The 24,099-nt window shown below is 45.2% G+C and overlaps 1 protein-coding gene across 2 annotated transcripts in view; it reads right to left on the reverse strand.

The window, feature by feature from the left end:
• Window positions 1–24,099, reverse strand: part of LOC147445045 (beta-hexosaminidase 1-like) — a 155,413-nt gene that overhangs the window by 28,484 nt on the left and 102,830 nt on the right. For both annotated transcript variants that reach the window (XM_086527522.1, XM_086527521.1), the window contains one exon: window positions 21,616–21,866. In XM_086527522.1, the coding sequence (XP_086383648.1) occupies window positions 21,616–21,866 (251 nt within the window). The remainder of the gene's footprint in view (window positions 1–21,615; window positions 21,867–24,099) is intronic.

Raw genomic sequence — 24,099 nt, forward strand, 5'->3', positions numbered from 1 at the left:
AGATCAAAAATGAAATCCATAGCAATACTTTCCCAGGGGCGGGTTGGAATGGGTAAAGGCTGTAACAATCCCTGTGCTTTATGCCTATCAAACTTGACCTTCTGGCATACTAAGCAATTGCGTAGAAAATCGTCCACGTCCTTCTTGAGTCTCAGTCAAAAGAAGTATCGCTCCACACCTTTCAAGGTGGTTCAAGGTGGTATCAATGCCGCGATGACCCGTAAATGATGGACAGTGGCATTCGGTTAGAACCTTTTCCCTCAACGGCTGTGTAACGCACAACATCGTTTTCTTCATCAAGTAGCCATCGCGGATGGAATATCCCACTACTACCTCCCCATTTTGTATTCGACCAAATATATCTGAAAACCTGGATCTATGGCGTACTGATCAACCATGTCCTCGGAGCTTCTATGATGAATCGTGGAAATAGCCAAGACTAACGGCTTCCGAGACAAAGCATCTGCCACCAACTTCTTCTGTCCTTGCACATGGACAATCAGGAAGTGAAACTGTGACAAGATGTTAGCCCACCGTATCTGCTTTTCCGATCGCTGCTTCTGTAACAAGTAGCGTAAACTCTGATGATCAGTGAAGACCGTAAAATTGGCTCCGAGTAGGTAATGTCGCCACTGAGTAAGAGCATGGATAACCGCTAAAAGCTCTTTCTCGTATATTTGTGCTGTCAATTCCCACCTTGAAAACAATCGGCTCTCACATGGCCTGCTTGCATTAAGACCGCACCCAGACTACGACCACAAGCATCACAACCCGGCAAAGTCAAGACTGGTCTTAGTCAATTTCTCTTTCAAAGTCTGAACGGCAGTCACCTCTGTGGGTCCCCATGAGAAAGGGACTCCTTTCTATGTCAAGATATGCAAAGGAGAAGCAGCCTCTACAAACTTTCTAATGAACCGCAGGTAGTAAGAACATAAGCCCAAGAAGCTTCTAACTTCATGGACATTCTTCAACTTGGGCCAATCATGAATAGTCTCAATCTTGGCCGGGTCCATTTGCACTCCTGCTGCTGAGACAATGCGTCCCAAAAAGTGTATCTCTTGATTAAAAAAATTCACTCTTCTTTGAATTAATCACCAACTTGTGATCTCGCAATGCCTGAAAGACTTGTAGCAGATGTTGTCTATGTTCTGCCTCACCCTTGGAGAAGACAATAATGTCATCAAAGAAAGTGCCAACAAAAGATCTGTACTCTCTAAAAATCCTGTCCATCATTCGGTTAAAAGTCACTAGAGCATTGGTAAGGCCAAAAGGCATCACCAAAAATTCATATAAACCGAAGCTCATCCGAAAAGTTGTCTTGTAGACATCACCCGACGCGATTCGGATCTGATGTTATCCGCTCTTCAAATCGATCCTGCTGAAACAAGAGGATCCATGTAGTCGGTCAAGAATATCATCGATCCTCGGAATCAAGAATCTGTTCTTGATGGTGATTTTATTGAGAGCTCTATAATCAATGCACATTCTCCAAGATCCGTCTTTCTTCAAAACCAACAACACCGGAGAGCAGTAAGGTGAAGTACTCGGCTGGATAAGACCCTTTTCCAAGAGGTCTTTCACTTGGTTCATAATCTCTTCATTCTGAGCTCGGCTCATACGGTAAGGTGGCCAATTCGATGGTGTGCTTCTAGGTATCAGATCAATGGTATGATCCTCAAGACGAGCTGGTGGCAACTCACCTGGCAAGCCCTCTGAAAAGCAGTCGGCATGAGTGTGGAGAAAATCTTGGCATTTTTTATCAAGTTCCGAACATATTTGTCCTATGTTCGTCATTCAACTCTTTCAAAAAGATCGAGTAAACAAACAGACTCGATTTCATTAATTTCGAAACGGCTAAAGTCGATACAATAGGGAAAGACTCGCCCTTCGATTTCACATCAAGTACAATTTTTCGGCCCTTTTCATTAGTCAATGTGGCTTTCTTCGCCCGTTAATGGACCACGGCGTTGCTCTTATGGTACCAAGGGACTCCCAGGAGGACATCACAACCTTCCAAGGGTATTATGTAGAAGTCCTCGTGCCCCAAATATCCCTGACAATGCAACCGAAGTTTGCCAATGACAGGCCTAATGGCCACGTCTCATCCGGGTGCCGCTAGAACTGCCTCTGCTTGTGGTCCCATCTGATCGGCGTAATCTCGAGCCAGGCCGCCAATTCAGGTGAAATGAAGTTGGCCTTGGCTCCTCCATCAAAGAAAATCAGGGCTTCTTAATCTTTCACTTTGCCCCAAGCTTGACAAAGTTCATCAATCGTGTGTGTCCGGGTCTCCTGCCACGTCACCATTTTGTGACACTGTCAACCTTGGTAAAACCAAGGTTATGGTGTTTAACACTACCCCATAATGGACCAATAGATCAGAATCTCGCATTCACATACAGCCATGAGACAGTGGAGTATACAGATGCTTACACCTACCTTGGGGTGGTCTTTAGCGGACCAACATTTTCATTGAGAAGAGCAGTAGAGACTAGATTGACCAGAGCATATGCAGCATTGGGTGGATTGGAGAGGATGTGTTCACAGATTCAGTTTCAGGAGCCTCGAACAAAGCTTTAGCTTTTTGACACTATGGTGGCTTTCGCATTGCTCTATGGAGTTCAAATACGGGGGGCCTTCATTGGATAATCACGAGAGGTTGGGTCCCACTGATGGATGGGAAGACATGGAGAAGCCTCTGGTCTCTATGATCTCGCGGCTTATTAGAGTGAAGACTTCAATACCACATGACATTATTCGAGCAAAGCTAGCTGCCCCCCCATTAGTGGTTGAGGCGCTTACCAGATCAGTCTCCTTTATACACCGCTTGTGGGACCTCCCGAGAGGTAGATATGCCCACCTAACACTTGAGTCCTCTCGACAATTAGCTATGCTGAGAGATACAACATGCTGGTATGGAGAGATGACATCATGGTTTCAAGTACATGGATTTAGCATGGATAGATTGCCCCCCTTCCAGTACTCATTGAATGCACCCTCTCTGACTCTTACACAATCCGAGATCACCAAGCTCATTTGCCCGGATCCCACTCAACTAAATACCAAGAGGACTTGGATACAACCGCACGCAAATGGCTTTCTATAGAGAGAATTTTCTCTAGATGGTTTTGTGACGAGGCCTAGATACATTGACACCCACTTAGCTAAGGGGATACGACGTGCTATAGGCCAGATACCCACATCTTCACACCACCTTTGGGCCGAGACTGGTAGATACAGCTGCGTACCAACAGAGGCCAGGACATGTCCTCTATGTCACATGGAGCCTAAGACAGAGTTGCACTACACATGCCACTGCCGAATTTACTATGAGATACGAGGCCGCCTTCACTTCCTCTTCAAAGAGGACTTTGTACCACTCTCAAGAGTCATGGGGTAAGGACTGTTTTTGCTCGAGCTGCGCAGACGCAGAGAGAGCCTGAGAGCCTGATGAGAGGAGAGGCTAGCTAGTATCGAAGACGAATCACAGAATTCTTTAGAGCGAACACTGGGCAGCCGGAGGAGCAGCTACCACAACAGAGCTCACATTCTCCTCACACTAGAGGCACGCTGATTGATCGAGTGACCGAGCTAGGGAGATCCAGACGCCCATGACTACGGAGGACTATACAACATTGATGGAGGCTGCATCACAAGATTCGGACCACTTTGGCCTGACATGCACGACGCCCACTCATACTACTTACCATGGAGGAGATTGATGCGATCCACCAACGACCGATGATGGATCTCTTGTGATTTAGCTCTTTTGAGGATTGTACACCCTGCTCATCTTGTACCAGCCTTTGTATCAACTCTTACCCATTATATCCCCCCACACACCCCCACATTGTGTTGTATTAGCCCTCAGTCACTACTTTCACACCCCCCCCCCCCCCCCCCCCCGCTCATATCCAGCACGGTTCCAGCTGGCTGCTTAGTTCACATCTATTAGTTTAGGATTCTATAGTACCCCTTTTTTCAATACCTTCTTTATTTTGGCACTCAGACATTGTATCAGATTCACCGCGTTGTAACTTTTTGGTCTCATAGGTCATTTTGCCCTTTTAAAGACGTTAATATAACATTTCATTTCATTTTCATCTCTCTCTCTCTTTCTCAGCACCTATGGAAGTTGTCTTGTAAACATTAATGAAAGGTTTTTTGTATTCGTAAATTTATCCGGGTCCAACATGATGATGCCTAGTGAAAGACCACCTCATTTTTGTAACTAATTTCACACTCTCTTTCAATCCACAACCCTTGTTGACACATGTTTAGCAATTATTTATCAAAAGTAACATTGGTTGTCGTCCCGCAAGGACATCCTAGACAATAGTTTTTAGTTTTTCACACTTGCCACTTTGATTACTCAAAAAAATAGGGGATCAACACTCTCTCCATCCCTTTCATAGGATTGCTTGCTCTAATTAGCATGCAAAGGTAGCACCTTTGACTCTTTAAGCAAGAGAGACCACACAATGTCGAGAGGAAATATAAAAGTATTTGATATTATATTATGGCTAAGGATGCTTGGCTAAATATAGCCGTTAAGGTGGTCTTGGTGGATACCAGATTGGCCACAATCAAAGAAACCTCTCCGTAAAATGGTTTTTGCTCATCCAAATTGCACTTATGTACATGGTTTTAGCTCTCAAACACACTTTCGCGATCCTTGAAAGAAGAGGGCGCATTTCTAACTGCTACTTGCTTTGCATGTGGCCGACTAGGAGATAAGGAGAACTATTCTCATGACACCGCCTTCTACAAGAGGGGGATAGGGCTTCCTTTTAGCAGCTTGTACACATCTTTTGCATATGAGGTGATTACCAGATATTTTTCGCATGGTATCAATAGTTGCTGACGTGTCAAACTACACTGAAGAATGGAGCCAACCTGCAAATCCCGGTCGAGGGGCCTAAACCCTAAGAAGAAGTAGCACAAAAAGTTTTAACAACTTGCAAAGTCTTGCCGATAGGCCTATTTTTAAAGAAGAGTTCCCACCAACTTATGCGACCTTGTCTAATGGGACCCAAGTGATCAAAGGCATTAAAATAAAGCACTCGGAAGACTAGTGTGGAGAATTGATGACGTGGCAACAGCTGTACGGACAGCCCGCAAAATGCATTGACATGCTAACGTGGCACATGTACGGCTATCTGCGTTTTATGCTGATACGTGGCAAATGTGCGGATTTCTGCAAAACGCGTTGGCAACTCTTGGACCAGAAGCTTTTGGAATTTGAAGCCTTTCATGTAATTGATTTTGAGAGGCAAAGGACCTTTAAATACGAGCCAAAGGCTCATTCTCTGGCATGCTTTTGCGTGAAGATATAGAGGATGGAGTACCAGCAATGTACTGAGTTCAAGCAATATAAAGAATTACCCAACGGTGCGCCAAGGTTTGAGGCTAGTGCTCTCTGGGGTGGAACTTCACCACCCCCCGTCTCTGTGTCGTGCATCTCTTTCAGTTCAATTGTTATTTGAAGTGCTTATTCAATCTGTTCTTTTCCATTGGCACATGGTGCCCGTCCCCCGTGACAATGGTATCAGAGCTTCAAGCGTGTGCTTTTCTGAAAGCATATCCATCCTACCAAAGAGGAGGCAGAGCAAGATGGCGCTTCCAAGCTGTCAAATTTTTTTTCGCTCAAAGAATCTTCGTGTCAATTCCAAATTGTCAATTTGTTTTTTCCCCTCAAAGAATCTTCGTGTCCCAACGTCGCACTTATTAGCCACTCCATCGCGCATCGGGTGTCTCCATCGCTCTGTCTTACCCGGCATAAGCCATAAGGAGTTCAAGATCACTTGCACGAGAAGGATCAATTTTTTTTCAAGACACGGTTTTTCTCAGAGGCAGTGCCATGCAATGTTGGAAGTCTATAGCTACCAGGCAGCACACTCCAAGGACTTGGCAAGCTTTCAAGAAATTTTCTTGCCCAAATTTACATGCCTTCAAACATCTTTCTTTGGAGTGCAACTTCTCGCAGAGTGGGATGTCTTGGAATGCTTGCCACAGAAACCCTAGCAGATTACAACTTGAAGTTTCTGGACATCTCGCAATAGGTGTCTTTTCTCGAGCTGACAACCTTGGAGGCCCAATGTGATTGCTATATCTTGGGGCTACCATCATCGCCACAAGAACATTGCTTGTCGAGGTCTGTTTCGACTATTCAAGGACTTATGGACCATCCTACGGTCAGCTACAACATTAAAAAAGAAATCTAACCCTAATTTTGGTGCAAGTTTCATGACAAAAGCCTGTCGACTTTCGAGCTCGACTGATATTGAGAATGCTTTTTCAGTTTGATTTGACAGTTTTTTGAGAACTTGTTTGATGATCCCGTTTGATATTTGTTTGAAATGGATGGTATCTGTTTTAAACTGTCTTGGTGCTGGATTGAATTGTTTGACTCTGGTTTTAATATTGGTTTCAATGATTGGTGATTTACTCCCGAATGAAGTACTGAAGAGAAATGATGTTTGAGAATGCTTGCTCATACCCATGGCCCAGACCCTTGTGGTTATTTGCAGGGGGGGTATTAAATGTTTGAAAAGTGTTGTTTTTACTCATGGCCCGGACCCTTGTGGTTATTTGCGGGGGGAGTATTGAATGTTTGAAAAGTGTTGTTTTTACTATGGCCCAGACCCTTGTGGTTAACCATTTACAAGGGAAGTATTAAGAAGTTTGAGCAGTAATACTCTCAGCACCTCCAAGTGATGCAGGTTGCGATCTGGGGGCCGTTTGATTCTAAAAGGCCTCTATATCTCATGGCTTTGACCTTTTTAGGTTATTTGCGGGAGGAGTGATGAGCGAGTCGTTGAATAGCTCATGGCTCGGAGCAAGATGGTTATTTGCAGGGAAAGTGTTCATCGGCGGCTTTATGTTTCTATGTCTTATAACATGCATATGTGAGCATTTGTGTTGCATTGTGATGTGCCAGCCACTGAAAATATTCCTTATTAGGTGAGATTGCCTCGGTATGTAATTTTAGTGCATCAAGACACTTGTTAGAGCTCAGCACGGTCTAGGTGTGATGGCTAATTTTACTACGCCAGAATATCAAGACCACCGATTTGGAATGAGAGAATACTCATTATTGAATGAGGTTTTTCTGGGAAGTCAACAACCCAAGATATCAAGAGCTCCAATTTGGAATGAGAAAACTAATTGTCCCTCGGAATGACCTCGGAAATTGTTGAGCTACCTTGAGTCATTTGTTGTAATCGCTTACTTTCTTTCAAGAAGGGGGAATGTCACAAATTGCTGACGTGTCAAGCCATTGAAGAACGGAGCCAATCTACAGATCCCGACGGAAGGGCTTAAACCCTAAGAAGAAGCAACAGAAAAGTAGAAGCAGCACAAAAAGTTTTACCAACTTATGGGACCACGTCCGATGGGGCCCAAGTGACTAAAGGCATTAAAATAAAGCACCCAGAGGACTAGCATGGCAAGCTCATGACGTGGCAAGAGCTATACGGACAACCCGCAAAACGCACTAACATGCTAACATGGCACCTATACGGATTTTTGCATTTTACATTGATGACATGGCAACTCTACGGATTTTCGCAAAACACGTTGGCAGCTTTTGGACCATAAGCTTTTAGAACTTGAAGCTTTTCATGTAACTGCTATTGAGGGGCCAAGGGCCTCTAAATATGAGCCAAGGGCTCATTCTCTAGCATGCTTTTGCGTGAAGGTGCACAGGATGGAGTACCGGCGATGTACTGAGTTCAAGCAATATAAAGAAATACCGAAAGGGGCGCCAAGGTTTAGGGCCAATGCTCTTTCGGGGTGGAACTCCCATAAAAACAAGGGACATGGCCGTTTTTGGCAGGGTGTCATGAGGATGGGTAACACCTGCCAACGGAAAAGAACAAATTGAACAACTTTAAGTACTTCAAATAACAACTGAATTGAGAGAGATGCACGACACGCGAGACAGGGAGTGGCGGAGTTCGACCCCTAAAGAGCACTGACCCCAAACGATGGCGTCCCTTTCGGTATTTCTTTATATTCCTTCAACTCGATACATCGTCGGCTCTCCATCCTCTACATCTTCACACTCAAGAGTGTCAAAGAATGAGCGTTTGGCTCATATTTAAAGGCCCTTGGCCTCTCAAAAGCACTTACATAAAAGCCTATCAAGTCAAAAGCATCTGGTCCAAAAGCACTAGAGCCAAGAGCTGACAGCGCGTTTCATGGAAATCCTTACAGTTGCCACGTCAACACTTTCAATGTGTTTTACGCGAATCCCTACAATTGCCACGTAGCACTGTCAACGCGAAATTCGGAACTTCCGTACAGTCCTGCCACATCATCAGCTGGCTGCGCATCAGTCCTGCTTTATTTATCTCTAGTCACTTGGGCCCCATCGGACGGGGTCCATAAGTTGGTGGGAACGCCTCTTTAGAAATGGGCCACTTGTCAAGACTTTGCCTATTGGTGAAACTTCTTCTACTGCTTCTGCTTATTCTGCTGTTTCCGCTAGGGTTTAGGCCCTCGACTCGGATGTGCAGGTTGGCTCCATTCTTCAGTGTCTTGACACGTCAATAGTTTTTTCTGACATCCCCCCTTCTTGAAAGAATGTAATCATCCGTGATTACCGTATATCTACAAAACAACTCAAGTTAGCTCAAAAATTTCCGAGGGTCAATCCGAGGGACAATCAATTTTCTCATTCCAGATTAGAGCTCTTCATATCCTCGGTCATTGGCTTCCCAGGAAAATCTCATCCAATAAGGAGTCTCATTCCAAATTGGACCTCTTGATATCATGGGTCGTTGGCTTCCTTGTAAAATCTCATACAATAAGGAATATTCAATGGTTGGCACATCACAATGCAACACAAATGCTCACATATGCATGTTACAAGACACAACGAATAGCGCCACAGAGCACTTCCTCGAGAGAGACAGTCTGTGGTATGAAGCTATTCATCGACTACCTCGTCACTCCCCCTCGCAAAGAACCTAAAAAGGTCTGGGCCATGAGTTCAAAGGATTGGTACAATCAAACGCTCCCCAGTCCGCAGCCTCCATCGCTTGGAGGTTCAAGCATACAACCAAACTCTCCCAAGGCATCCCGTCTACGTCGTTCGGAGGTATTCCAGCATACAACGAAACGCTCCCCAGACATCCCGTCTGTGTCGTTCCGAGGTTTTCTACCATACAACGAAACGCTCCCCAAACATCCCGTCTGAGTCGTTCCGAGGTTCAAACAATACCAAAACATCATTTCTCGCTGTCACGAGGACATGGCAATTGCTAACTTGAGTTGTTGGTTTCTTTCCAATGATTTTTGTTTAATTTTTGGGGCCCTCTTTTTGAAGCTGCAAATGACCGGACATTGCGTGGCTAGTGTGAAACGGCCGACGGCCGAGAGTTTCACCCGCAATCGGGAAGGGCAGGTCACCACGAGTTGATCGGGCTAATCGGCACTGGAATCCAAGCAGTAAAAGGGTGTCTAGGCTCAGTCCAAAGTCATTTAGGCCCCTCGCGACGCTTATAAGTTGGTGGTACTAGGGAATTAACTCAAAAGAGGCAAACTGGACACATGGCGGCTCCTGATGCAATTGCCAGAAGCATCAGCAAGGGGGGGTGTCCATTTCAAGAGAGGGGGCTGATTTCAGCCCATTAAGTGCTACAGTGTGTGTGAGAAGTGGGTGCAGGTGATCATTGCTTTAATGGAAAGCTTGCCTTCTCCCTTGCTCTATGTAGCGCGATGATTTGCTCTCGCGCATCTCTCTCTCCCCTTTGCACATATGGTAATGCCCCACTAGTTGGGCTTCTCCGATGACCATGTACAGTTCTGGGGATTTTATGCGCGTTTGCCAAGGCAAGAGCCTTCTGTACAGGAACCGGATTAGCTAATTGCTAATCCCCTTCAGGTACGCAAAGTTCCATCGCGAAGGAATGCGAAAACGGAGAGTTTTCTTGCGTGAAAACTCGTCCGATTTATAGGAAAACTGTCCCATTGCGTCCAGGAGCACCTGAGACACGCGTAGGCGTGCTCGCTCCGCTTCAAACGGTCCAAAACAGAGTATTACAGCTTGCTGTGTTTTCCTGCAGGTTTAGGGTTTCGCATCTAAATTGCAAGGAATCGCCAAGGGAGCCTCGGAAAGTCCTTGGGATGCGTGTACAGGGCAATAGGCACCTAAAAGTGGCAAAACAGAAAATTACAGCATGCTGAAATTGACCTGCAGCTCATTGGAAAGCTTCCATACCGCAAGGAAAAGTGTCCTTGACGTGTACTTTTGACCTACACGGATATTTGCGCTGTTATGCTAGGGAAATTGGGTCAAAAACCTGCAATTACAGCCATGCACAGGTTTGGACAGCTTGGTGAGGGCTAGGTGCAAGGGTTCAGATCGTTTTTTTGCCAAGGGAGCCTCGGGAAGGCATTGGGTGCTTGTACACGACAATTTAGAGAGATTTCTCGCGAGGAATCTCGTCTAATTCAGGGGGCAAGTGACCCTACAGGTGCAAGAGCTCGAGGGCTACCCAGAAGGGTGTCGTCTACTTGGTAGCGCTCTAGCTGCCAAGCCATGGTTTGTCTTGAAGTGTTGAATTCCAGTCACAGGCTTATTCCTGAAGTTCCTTTGTGTCGTAAAGTTAAAGTAAAGAATTTTCGGGTGAAAGCAAACGCCTACCGCCCCACGGGTTGGTTTCACTCGCTACTCCACTCAACAGTAAATCACCAAGCATTGAAACCGGTATTAAAACCAAAGTCAAGTAGTTCACATCGGCGTGCCAAGGCATGCCTGGCTTTTCATGATAATCTTGGATAGTCACTGGAAGAGCACCAATTGAGCGCGGTACCACTTTCTGAGTTTGCCCCATGGCTAGCTCGGCTTCAATTTCTCCACCCTCTGCATCATAATCAAAGTGTATCTGCTTCAATTTGGATGGATGAAGTTCTTCGTAGCTCCGAGGTCAAAGAAAATAAGGGCTTTGAAGCCGTTGACTTTGCCATATGCTTGACACAATTCATTTGTACTTCAAGGATTATGCCATAGATATTAGGGACTAGTCCAATAGCGGGTCTAGCTCTCTTAGCTCGAGGTGGCCCTTGGGATCTTTCTGTTGTGGGAGCAGAAGGTTTCTCTAGAGACGTTGAGGCTCGCTCACGACATGTAGTGAATGTATGCCCTGTTTGAAAACATTCGAAGCATCGGCCTTTTTTATGCTGTGTCAAACGAGGCCTTTGAGGTTGGTTTTCACGAGACTCCCAAGAATTTGTTCGTTGTTGCCGAGAGTTTTGGTTAGTGGCCAGAGTTGGTTTTGTGGTAAACTCCAACTTTACCTTCATTAGTTTGTAGCCGACCGCGGCATGGTCCATAAGTTCTTGCATGGTTCAGACTTGCTTGGATAGACTAAATTCCTGCAACGGTGATGGTAGTCCAATGATATATAGCTCCCACTGGTCCTCCAAGGAAATGAAATTAAAGAACGACACCGGAAGGTAGACGTCGAGAAACCTTTGGTTATAGTTGTCCATATTTTCAAGTTGCCCCATTCTGCCAAGATCCGGACTTCAAAGAGAGAAATAATATAACTGCGTGCAAATATTGTCTTGAAAGCTTGCCAAGTCCTTGAAGCATGCGGTTGTGTCCCGATGGAGCTCCACCACTGCATGGCATTATCTTTAAAAATCCTCTTCAAGAAATCTCGGATTCTTCTATATAGTTCCCCAGAGCATAGATGTTGTCGAATTGCTGCAAGAACTGCAATGTTTTCTTCGATCTTTCATCCCCAAAAAGGTGAAAAATTCAACTGTCGTGTCACTAACTGCTGACATGTCAAGCCACTCGAGAACGGAGCCAACTTGTAGATCTTGGCCGAGGGACATAAACCCTAGAAGAAGCACCATAAGAAGTTTTACCGACTTACAAGGTTTTGAAGAGTCGCCTATTTTTAAAGAAGAGTCCCCACCAACTTGTTGGACCCCGTCTGATGGGGCCCAAATAACCTAAAGAGATAAATAAAGCAAAACCTACATACGCAGCAAGCTGATGACGTGGCAGGCCTGTAAGGACAACCAAGAATTTGCGTTGACCTGGTGACATGGCAGTCTTGTACGGATTTCCGCGCTTTACGATGCAGATGCTAAAATGGCAGTTGTACGGATGTCCTGCTTTTGCGCTGACAGTATTTGGACCAGTTGCTTTTGAGTTTGTAGCTTTTCATGTAATCTGCTTTTCGGCCAAGGGCAGTTAAATATGTGCAAAGGGCTCAGTCTTTGGCACTCTTCTGGGTGAATGTGTAGACCATGAGTACCAGCATTGTACGCGTTCAAGTAATATAAAGAAATACTGGAAGGGGCGCAAGGGTTTGCGGCCAAAGCTCTCTCGGGGTGGAACTCTGTAACAAACTTGGACACCCAAGTCAAGATTCTGCCACGACACAACAGAGATTCGCTTCAAATTAACTGACAGAACAAAAGAGAGAGGACATGGCCCGGTGTAGATCCGTGCCAAGAGGTATTGGCTCCAAAGACTGGCGCCCCTCTTGGTATTTATTTTTATATTAATCGGTGTGCAAAGCACAACGGAGCACGTGGGTGCTCACTCTCAATCTCTACGTCGAGATGCTCTGGAAGTGAGCCCGTAAGGCCACTTATAAAGACATAGGGTTGCTAAAAGCAGAGCCCCCAAAAGCCTCTAAAATTAAAAGCAAGAATTCCCAAAAGCTGCCCACAAAAAGCTATCAGCGCATTTTGCAGAAAAATCCATATTGTCCGTACAATCAGCGTAAGAAGCGGAGGTCCGTACAACCAGCATAATTCGCGGAAGTCGGTACAGTAGCCACGTCAGCAGCCACTTTGCTTTGTTTTGATGTCCCTAGTATCACTTTGGGCCTCGGCAATAATCCATAAAGTTGGGACAACTGAATAGTCTCGCTAAATGATCCGGCTTGACTGTTTTCTTCATTGGAATGAAGTGAGCTTGCTTGCTAAATCTATCAATGACAGTCCAAATGCCATCATGCCCACTCTGTGTCTTCAGGAGATCAAAAATGAAATCCATGGAAATACTTTCCAAAGGGCGGGTGGGAATGGGTAAAGGCTATAGTAATCCATGTGCCTTATGTGTGTCAAACTTGACTTTCTGGTATACTAAACAACTGCAAACAAAGTCGTCCACATCTTTCTTGAGTTTTGGCCAAAAGAAGTAACGCTCCACACCTTTCAAGGTGGTGGCGATGCCGCGGTGACCCGTAAATGGTGGACAATGGCACTTAGTCAAAACCTTTTCCCTCAATGGCTGTGTGACGCACAACATCGTTTTCTTCATCAAGTAGCCATCCCGTATGGAATATCCCACTACTACCTCCCCATTCTGTACTCGAGTGAATACATCGAAAAAATCCGGATCAGTGGTGTACTGATCAACCATGTCCTCGAAGCTTCTATGATGAATCGAGGAAATAGCCAAGACTAGGGGCTTCCGAGACAAAGCATCTGCCACCAAGTTTTTCAGTCCCTGAACATGGACATTCTGGAAGTGAAACTGTGACAAGATGTTAGCCCACCGCATCTGCTTTTCCGAAAGCTGCTTCTGTGACAAGAAGTAGCGTAAACTCCAATGATCAGTGAAGACCGTGATATCGGCTCTAAGTAGGTAATGTCGCCACTGAGTAAGAGCATAGATCACTGCCAAAAGCTCTTTCTCATAAATCTGTGTTGTCAATTCTGGCCTTGAAAACAATCGGCTTTCATAGGCAATGACATTGCCTTCTTGCATTAAGGCCGCTCCTAGACTACGACCACAAGCATCAGAATATACTTCAAATGACTTTTGCAAGTCTGGCAAAGTCAACACTAGTCCAGTAGTCAATTTTTTTTTAAGTGTCTGAAAGGCAGTCACCTTTGTCAGGCCCCACAAGAAGGGACTCTTTTCTGTGTCAGAATGTGCAAAGGGGAAGCTACCTCTGCAAACTTTCGAATGAACCGCCGGTAGTAAGAACACAAACCCAAGAAGCTTCTAGCTTCATGAACATTCTTCAAATCTGGCCAATCACGTATAGTGTCAATCTTAGCCAGGTCCATTTGTACTCCTGCTACCGAGACGATGTGTCCCAAAAAGTGTATCTCCGGCAAGAAAAATTCACTCTTTTTGTCTTTGACTACTAATTTGTGATCTTGCAATGCCTGAAAGACCTATAGAAAATGGTGTCGATGTTTTGCCTCATCCTTGGAGAAGACCATAATGTGATCAAAGAAAGTGCCGACAAAAGATTGACACTCTCAAAAAATCCTATCCATCATTCGGTTGAAAGTCACTGGAGCATTGTTAAGGCCAAAAGGCATCACCAAAAATTCATACAAACCAAAACTTGTCCGAAAGGCCGTCTCGTAAACATCTCCCGGAGCGATTCTCATCTGATGATATCCACTTTTCAAATCAATTCTGTTGAAACAAGATGATTCCTGAAGTCGGTCAAGAATACCAATGATCCTTAGAATCGGAAATCTGTTTTTGATAGTGATTTTATTGTGAACTCGGTAATCAATGCACATTCTCCAAGATTCGTCTTTCTTTAAAACCAACAACACCGGAGAGGAGTAGGGTGAAGTACTCGGCTAGATAAGACCCTTTTCCAAAAGTTCTATCACTTGGGTCATGATCTCTTCATTCTGGGCTCGGCTAACAACCGTGGTGTGCTTCCAGGAATTAGATCAATGGTGTGATCCTCGGGACGAGATGGGGGTAACTCGCCTTGTAGGCCCTTAAAGGAGCAATCAACTGTGTGGAGAAAATCTTGGCGTTCTTTATCAAGTTCAAACATGTTCGTTCTGTGTTCATCATTTAACTCTTACAAGTAGATCGAGTAAACAAAGAGGCTGGATTTCATTAATTTGGAAATGGCCGAGGCCGATACAATGGGGACGGACTTGTCCTTCAAATTTACATCAAGTACAATTGTTAGGTCCTTTTCATTTGTCAAAATTGCTTTCTTTGCCCGATAGTCGACCACGGCGTTGTTTTTATGGTACCAAGGGACTCCTAGGAGCACGTCATAGCCTTCCAAAGGCATGATGTAGAAGTCTTTGTTCCCTAAATACCCCTAACGATGCAACCGAAGTTTGCCAATGACATGTGTAATGGCTATGTCCCGTCCGGGCACCACTAGAACTGCCTCTACTAGTGGTCCCATCCTGTCGGGTGTAATCTCGAGCCGCGCCACCAATTCAGGTGAAATGAAGTTGGCCTTGGCTCCTCATCGAAGAAAATCAAGGCTTCTTGATCTTTCACTTTGCTCCAAGCTCGACAAAGTTCTGTACTTTCATCTATTTGGCTTGAGTCAGTACCCAAGCAATCTGGTACCAGTCCTGCTTTCATCCTGCCTTTTCTGCCACGTTCCTCTACTGCTCTCGAGCTCTCTGGTCTGTCTTCAGTCAGTCCTTGCGGTGCCTTTTTCGGGCACTTTGCGGAGATGTGTCCTTGTTCCCTGCAACCAAAACACTTCCCCTCTCTGATATAGTTTGCTCTTTCTCGAAGAGTCAGTCGGGGTCGTGCATCCTTATCCTTCTTTTCTTGGGAACTCTTTTTCTTTCCACTTTCATTGTTGGCCCGGGTTCTTTGAGTCACAATCTCATTAGTGGGGTAAGTCAAATTTCCCGAATGTATCGAGAAACCTCGTTTCGCATGACCCATTAATTCTTGGATAGAATTTGGCTTTTGTTCTAGACAGTAGTCTTGGATCTTTGTAGGGAGTCCGTAGCAAAACCTCTCAATCTGTTCCTTAAAAGTGACCTTCTTAAATAAAGAGGTTGGTAGAAAAGAGTCTCAAAACCTCTCGTAATAAGTGTCCAAAGAATCTCCCTTGGTCATCCGAAGATGGTTCCAAGCGGTTTGTATATGCAAAGCCCTCGGAGCATCTCGGAATCCAGAAAAGGATTCAAATTTTATCTACTATCCACCTTTAAATTCTTTTGCTTTCTTGCTTTTGTCTTCGAGGAAGGCATATTGGTTGGCTTTATAGAAGGGCTTCTTCTTTGCATAAAAAATATGATCATCGAAGTCCGAACTGTCAAAGGATGACTTCTCCGTAGAGCTATCAAAAACTGGGCGGAATCTGAATTTCTTTGCCTTTTTCTTGCCCTTTCAAAGCTTTGCTTTTTGCTTCGCTTTTTGCCCTTTCTGTCCTCCTGGCTCGAGTCAAAAGAGCTAGAAGAACTCCTCAAAACGTACACACTTCTTCTGCTTTCTTGCAAAAGAAGATTGACGGCCCAAATAAACAGGGTAATTAGTCCCCTTCTTGCGCTTTTTCAATTTATTTTTGGATTTTTTTTTTGCGTCCAAAAGCTGACTCATCTGAGTCTGAACCACCTCTTGAAGTTCTTGTTCTGTAAACATCCTCGGAGAAGGAGGTTTCTTGATTGCCGGTTTGATTGGTAGTTCGGTGGCTTTCTACCACTGAGTGTGCACTTCAACTATGGATTGTTGAGACAAAAATTTTGCAAGCTGAGGGTCTTTTGCAAATTTGATTATTTGCTTTGTACACTCGTCAACCTGCTGTCGACGTTCCATCTCTTGAAGTTCGTACTGAGTAGGCCGAAGTGGCCCGTACTCTTCCTCTGTTAATTCGTTGAAATCTTATGCATGGTCTCCTCCCGCATTAGCAGATGCAAAAGAAGTTACCGATACTTGTCGGAATCCAACAGTGTCGCGAGAAAAAAAACGGATTTCTTGGTAGAAGAGAAATCGGTCATGCTCTGATACCACTGTAACAAACTTGGACACCCCAAGTCAAGATTCTGCCGCCACACAACAGAGATTCACTTCAAATTAACTGACAAAACAAAAGAGAGCCGTGAGAGACGACACGGCCCGTAGTTCCGTGCCAAGAGATATTGGCCCCAAAGAGTGGCGCCCCTTTTGGTATTTATTTTTATAATAATCGGTGTGCAGAGTACAACTGAGCCCGCGGGTGCTCACTCTCAGTCTCTGTGTCCATTTCCTCTGCACAGTGAGCCCCTAAGGCCACTTATAAAGATTACGTAAGGTTTGCTAAAAGCAAAGCCCCCAAAAGCCTCTAAAATTAAAAGCAAGAGTTCCCAAAAGCTGCCCAGAAAAAGCTATCAACGTGTTTTGCAGAAAAATGTGTATTGCCTGTACAGTCAGCGTAAAACACGGAGGTCAGTACAGCCAACGTAATTCGCGGAAGTCCGAACGGCAGCCAAGTCAGCTACCGCTTTGCTTTGCTTTAATGTCCATAGTGTCACTCTGGGCCCCTCGGCAATAATCCATAAAGTTGGGACAACTTTATTAGGGTGTGTGTATGTGTGCGGGCACTGCCATGTCACCACTTTGTGACAAACTCCACCACTCCCCGTGTTGTCTCTCTCTTTTTAGTTGAGTTGTTATTGAAGTGCTAAAAGTTTGTTTAGTCTATTCTTTTCCGTTGACACGTGGTGTCCATTTGGTGATAGTCGTGCCGCCATCCTTGAAATCTTTCGGTTGGTTATGCGCATATCCCAAGTACGGATAATAAGGGTATGCATACGGGCTCCAACGATTGTAGCCTAGTGGTTGGGTGGTGGGGGCGACAGCGGTGGCAACGACGGTTGCACCGGATCAGGGTCAGATGGCTGCACCATATTCCTGAAGACTCCCCCAATCCGAACAAAAGGTTGTGAAAGTTGCTGGTTGAAAGCTCTCGTACTTTCTGGTACCGGAGGAGGAGGTACCACCTGGGCATCAAAGGGGGTAACATGTAATTCAGAAGCTGTTGAAAACTTTGCAACATTGAGAGATTCTGTTGAGGATGCCGCGAAAGAAGGTCGCGAAGCTCGTCGAGGAGAAACTGCAAGTATTCTGCCGAATCCATGAACGCCATGTCTTGGGTTCCTAATAGCTTATGCCGTGTAAGACAGAGCGATGAAGACGAAAGCGCGCCTGATGCGCGATGAAGTAAGGGTGGGAGTGGCTAATAACTCAGGGGTCGGAACACGAAGATTCTTTGAAAAAAAATTATGTAAACTTTGGAAGCGCCAACTTGCTCTGTCTGCTCTTTGGTGGACCAGTATGTTTTCAGAAAAGCACACGCCTGAAGCGCTAATACCACTATCACGGGGATGAGCACCACGTGCCAACAGAAACGAACAAACTGAACAACTTTAAGCACTTCAAATAACAACTGAACTGAAAGAGATGCACGACACGAGATGGGAGTGGCGAAGTTCCACCCCAAGAGAGCACTAGCCCCAAATGTTGGCGCCCCTTTTGGTATTTCTTTATATTTCTTGAACTCGATACATTGCCGATACTCCATCCTCTGCACCTCTAGACTGAAGCGTGCAAGAGAATGAGCCCTTGGCTCATATTCAAAGGCCCTTGGCCTCTCAAAAGCACTTACATGAAAAGCTATCAACTCAAAAGCATATGGTCCAAAAGCACTAGCGCCTAAAGCTCCCAATGCGTTTCACGAAAACCCGTACAGTTGCCACATCAACAGTGCTACCGCGAAATTTGGGACTTCCGTACAGTCCTGCCATGGTATCAGCTGGCTGCGCATCGGTTCAGCTTTATTTATCGCTTCTTCAACTCTCCTCGTCGGATAGATCTTTAAGGTCTCTTGGAATAGTTTCTTATGACGTTAAAATACTCTTCTTCTTTTTCTTCTTTTTCTTCTTCTTCTTCTAGTCACTTGGGCTCCATCAGATGGGGTCCCATAAGTTGATAGAACTCCTCTTTAAAAATAGGCCACTCCTCAAGACTTTGCCTGTTGGTGAAACTTCTTCCTCTTCCTCTTCTTCTTCTTCTTCTTCTTCTTCTTCTAGTCACTTGGGCTCCATCAGATGGGGTCCCATAAGTTGATAGAACTCCTCCTTAAAAATAGGCCACTCCTCAAGACTTTGCCTGTTGGTGAAACTTCTTCTGCTTCTTCTAGGGTTTAGGCCCCTCCACCGCGATCTGCAGGTTGGCTCCATTCTTCAGTGGCATGACACATCAACAATTTGTGACAAAGGGACATAACGGGGGACGCAGGGACGGGAGACGCAACGAGGGGACTTGACAGCAGAGGGGGCCCTCACATGGGACGCAAAGGGGATGCGTCCCGGGATGCTAGTCTCTGGTGACACGTGCAGGGGGGACATGAACAAGGAACCTACACCTTTTTTTAGGCTTTTCAGAGTCTTGAGCCATATGCCAATGTTGCCAACTAGACTCTACTAATCCACTCTTTACTTGTACATCATTACTTTTTCCCTTTCAGCATGACAATTAATCATCGTGTCAATGTGTGCGACGCGCTCTCACCGTATTCTTAGCGCATGTCATATTTTGGTATTTTTTAGTGCAAAACCCACTTTTTCTTTACAATCTTGTGCTCTTAGTTTTGTCTAGTATAGAACAAGTGTTTTTAAACGTGTCCCCAGGCTGTCCCCCGTCCCATATTTTGCCACGTCCCCATCCCCAGGGCCCGTCACGTCCCCGAGACCTGTCCCCATGTAACTACGGGAACTCGACCACTCCCTGTCTTGTGTGTTGTGCATCTCTTTCAGTTCAGTTGTTATTTGAAGTGCTTAAAGTTGTTCAATCTATTCTTTTCCATTGGTACGTGGTGCCCATCCCCCGTGATAGCAGATGTGTGGCGGATTTTGAAGGAGCTTTTCGGACCAATTTTGGAAGCTCTCTTTTTAGAAGGTGATCGCTTTCGAAGGGGCCCTAGCCTTGTACCCGTGTCTTTATAAGCAAGCCATGAGGGTCTCTCTATAGATCATTGCATGGTTGCAAATTGCAAAGAAGGTCCCTCACGCACTTGTACTTTGTGATTATCAATACATAAAAAACTATTGGAAGGAGTGCATCACTTTGGGGCCAATGCATCTCAAAGCGGAACTCCGCCGCTTCGTGTTGACCTCTCTCTCTCCTTTCAATTCAAGTGTTAAGTTTGTTGGAGTTTTTGTTGGTGTGTTGTTGAAAATTCTCTTTTGGGTGTTCAAGCCGATTAGTGATATCAAAGCTTAGACGATTCTTCTCCTATGGAGAATCAGATCCAACTTTTTGCATCACCCATGGGTTCTAGCAGTGAATCTAACAAAGGGGAACACGTGTGCCCTACTACTAAAGAGGAGCATTCCAATCTCAGCAAGGTTTAGGAGAGAGCCGACAGATATTCTAAGGATGGCAAGCTTTTTTCTAATGATTCAGGAGAAGACCAGGGCAAGCCTACAATGGACGCTGTTGACAGATCTAAATACAAGTGACGGATTCAAGTAGACACTTGTGCTAGGTGACTTGTCAGATACTCCCAAGAATCCAAAATATACGAAGTATCTACAACGTCATTAGACTTCTGAGGTTTATGATAGATGGTAGAAGGCCGTCAAAACACCAATCAAGTCGGCAATGAAGGCCAAGGCTAAGCCAAGTACAGAAATGCAGAAGCTTTATTCCAAGGAAGAGTTTGATGAAGCTCTAGAGATTAAAGTCTGCGAGTTGATGAAATCTCGGAAACATTCTCAGACGGGTTACAAGTCAAAGGATTATATGGATCAAAAATCGATCTTGCGGGAAGGGGATCAAAGAAATGCAAGAGTTGTGTTCACTTTTAGGACAATCCCGGTGTGTAGAGCTATTTCAGCAATTGCAACAGCTGTGTGTGTGTGTGTGTGTGTGTCTGTGTGTGAAGGAAAGTGAAAAATTTGATTCTAGGGGCAACAAGGCTAAGGCAGGCAAGGTCGGGCAGGTGGGGGTAGGGCGGGCTGGGGCTGGGGCAAGGCGGGTAGAGGAGGATGGGCTGGGGCTGGGGCAAGGCGGGTAGAGGAGGATGGGCGAGGGTGCGGGCAGCCCGGGGAAATAGCAGGCAGATAGGGCAATGATGGGGAAGGGGTTCACAGCAGCGTGTGTAGGGTTTTCAGGTCAGCGCAAAGCTGGTGATGGCATCAGAGGGTAGTGAAACAGGGTGCATGCCAACAGAGCAGCAAACAGCACGTTGAGCACAAGCAGACCTTTGTGTGGGTAGGCTATGAACACACTTGCGACCAGCAACCGACATGCTAGCAAGTGAGAGACATGCGCAGGGCAGAGCAGGCCGCAGTGCGCACATTAGGTTAGGGTGCAGTTAGGGTTCGCACTGCCATACTTGTTAGGACACGGAGTGACGACACACAAGGTATAAGTCCCGCGAGAAGAGAGGTGCAACCTGCAGTTAGGGTCTCTCTCTCTCTCTCTCTCTCTCTCTCTCTCTCTCTCTCTCTCTCAAGCATCTAGAAAGTTGGTGCGCAAGACTTCCATCCTAAACATCTATTCTCTCGGTAGTTCAATGAACTCTATACTTTTGCCCAATAGATACTCGGGTATCTTTATGTCAAACAAACTATCCTCATGTGATCACAGCGCTTTAACATTAACCCTGAAACTGTTTTTTTGTTTGACATCAAAATTTATGGTTAAAAACAAAAGTTTACCATCTCTCTCTCTCTCTCCCATTTACTAAGCCGAACTAAACGAATTTTACTCACGCAAGCATTACATTTATATTGCAGACTGCTTCTAGAACGGACAAGCATGTTCTTACAATCACACAAGTACAAAAGGAAGACAACAATAATCTTTTCGTAAGCACGGCCATTTATAGAGTTTTCACAATGTATAGAAACAAGTACCTGCTGCTGCCGCAGCACGCGGCCAGATTGTCTGAAGTAAGTCTGATGCATCGACTGTCTCACCCCACATGCAAACTTCTCCACCTAATACAAGTTCTTGTTCCGAAGAATTTGTAATACCAGCCAAAGGCTCATTAGCATAGAAGCTATGCCAGGGAACATTGAGATGATCCAGGTACCAAACATCTTGATTGCTGACAATGCATCGAAACCCTTTGGCGACGACTTTTGGAGCTACCCTTGGTCCAAGCCTGTAGAATCAAATATAGAATATTTTCCTTTCATAATAGCACCTATTTGTTCAATCACCCATAACAATGTACATTTTTAAGTCACAATCACACAGCAATCACAGCTAAGAAATGCAGTGGCATTAACTTACAAATCAGATCAAAACAATAGGAAATGAGAGCCATGATAACATCCAAGCTGAAGCTTGCCTTACGTGAAAAGCTTTAGTGAGTTATTACATGTTAGCACAAACCCCACCCCACCCCCCCCGGGGGCCCGGGCCCCCACCCAAAAAAAAAAGCAAAGAGTTCTCTTGTTCTTCTCTACCTCCTCTCAGGATTGATAGCACTCTTGCACACAAGAAGCGTGCTAATGGAGCACTGCACTATAACTATGAAGAATTCCCGAAACTGAATATGATTGATTTGTACTTGACTTGTTTGAGTGCAGGAACTGAAAGATGAAATGACTGCAACATTTCGGTCTCATAAATCTCTATAGACATGATTGCAATAAGGATTAGTTAATAGGGCATTTGTGAGGTCCCGACTGGATCTAGATGCGATTGCTAAATACGTTGCCCATTAATCATGGTCTAAGATTTGGAATGAATTTGAATGTGATTTGTTATGTGATGTCAAATGTTGTCCTGTGATGTCCGGTGATGTGACTGTTGATTGGTACATGTGCTAGATGTGTTGTGCCTAGTGCGTCGGTACTAACAGTCAGTGTCTACTAAGACAGTTTATGGCCTCTGTCTGTTTTTGCAGGCATAATCGAGGACGATTACAATTCTTTCAAGAGGGGGCTATGTCACAAACTAGTGATGTGGCAGCACACCCCGGACACACACTGCTGAGGAGATCTCCGGATATTGCGCCGACAGGCTAACGTGGGAGCCCAGAAATCGCGGCGGAAAATGCGCTGCTAACGTGGCAAGTTGTACGGAACTGCGCAATTTATGCTGGCTGATTTATGGCAGCTTTTGGGATTAGATGCTTTAATTTTTGAAAGCTTTTGGGACGGTTGCTTTTGGTAGTCAAAAGCTTTTGAGTTTAGAAGATTTTGGGGCTTTGCTTTTGGGCATCCCCTGTACCTGTAAATAAGTGGGCAAGGCCTCACTTCTCAGAGCATCTGGACGTAGAGTCTGAGAGTGAGCACCTACCCGCTCTCTTGTACTTTGAACACAGATTAATACAAAAAGAAATACCGAAAGGGGTGCCAGTCCTTGGGGCCAATACCTCTTGGCATGGAACTACGCCAGGCTGTGTCAACCTAATTGTGAATTGTGAGCTATTTTGAAGCGAATCTCTTTTGTGTCGCGGTAGAATCTTGACTTGGGGTGTCCAAGTTTGTTAGAGAAGTACTGTTGTGGGCTGCCTAAAGGGCTTCATGATCACTGTACCCAGCTCATGGAAGTTGCTAACACTAGTCTTGCCTTGTTGAAAGGAGAGGACTGTGGGTTTCCGAGCAACAAAAAAGGAGGGCAGCAGAAGAAAAATTCAGCGAAGAAGCCCTTTGTGAAAACGGCTCCTGAGGCATCACAGGGGTCAGAAAAGGCCAAGAAGGACTCAGCCGAGACTTTTGGAGCGTAGGCAAAGAAACAGAAAAGGAATCCTTTTGTCTGTAAGTCGCTCGAGGAAAAGAAGGTCTTACCGGCTGAAAATAAATGCTTTATATGCGAGCAACCTGGTCACTTTGCTACAAATTGTCCACAAAGGAAAAGATCAGCTGACTCAGATGATAAAGAAAACCAGAAAGGCAAGAAGCCTAAACCCACGGTAGGTTTGGTGCCAACCTGGCCTAGCAGAAAGAGATTATGGGCCAGGTTGAGGAGTTATTAGAGAGAGGCTGATCCAGCCTAGTTCTTCACCCTTTTGCTCCCCAGTGCTCCTAATAAAGACGAAAGATGGGTCATGGTGCATGTGTATTGATTACCGTGCGTTGAATAAGAATACCATCAAGAATAGGTTTCCTATTCCAAGGATTGATGATATTCTCGATCGTTTAGAGGGTGCTGCAATTTTCAACAAGATAGACCTTAAGAGTGGGTACCATCAAATTCGTATAAGGCCAGAGGATGTGCACAAGACTGCGTTTAAAACAACATTTGGTCTTTATGAGTTCCTAGTGATGCCGTTTGGTCTAACAAATGCTCCTGCCACGTTCAACAGGATGATGGACCGGATTTTCCGCACGAATCAACAATTTGTTGGGACATTGACATGATAGTCTATTCAAAGAATGAAGAGG

Source organism: Adiantum capillus-veneris, chromosome 13, assembly GCF_014529385.1.
Source record: "Adiantum capillus-veneris isolate H3 chromosome 13, ASM1452938v2, whole genome shotgun sequence".
Lineage (NCBI taxonomy): Eukaryota > Viridiplantae > Streptophyta > Polypodiopsida > Polypodiales > Pteridaceae > Adiantum > Adiantum capillus-veneris.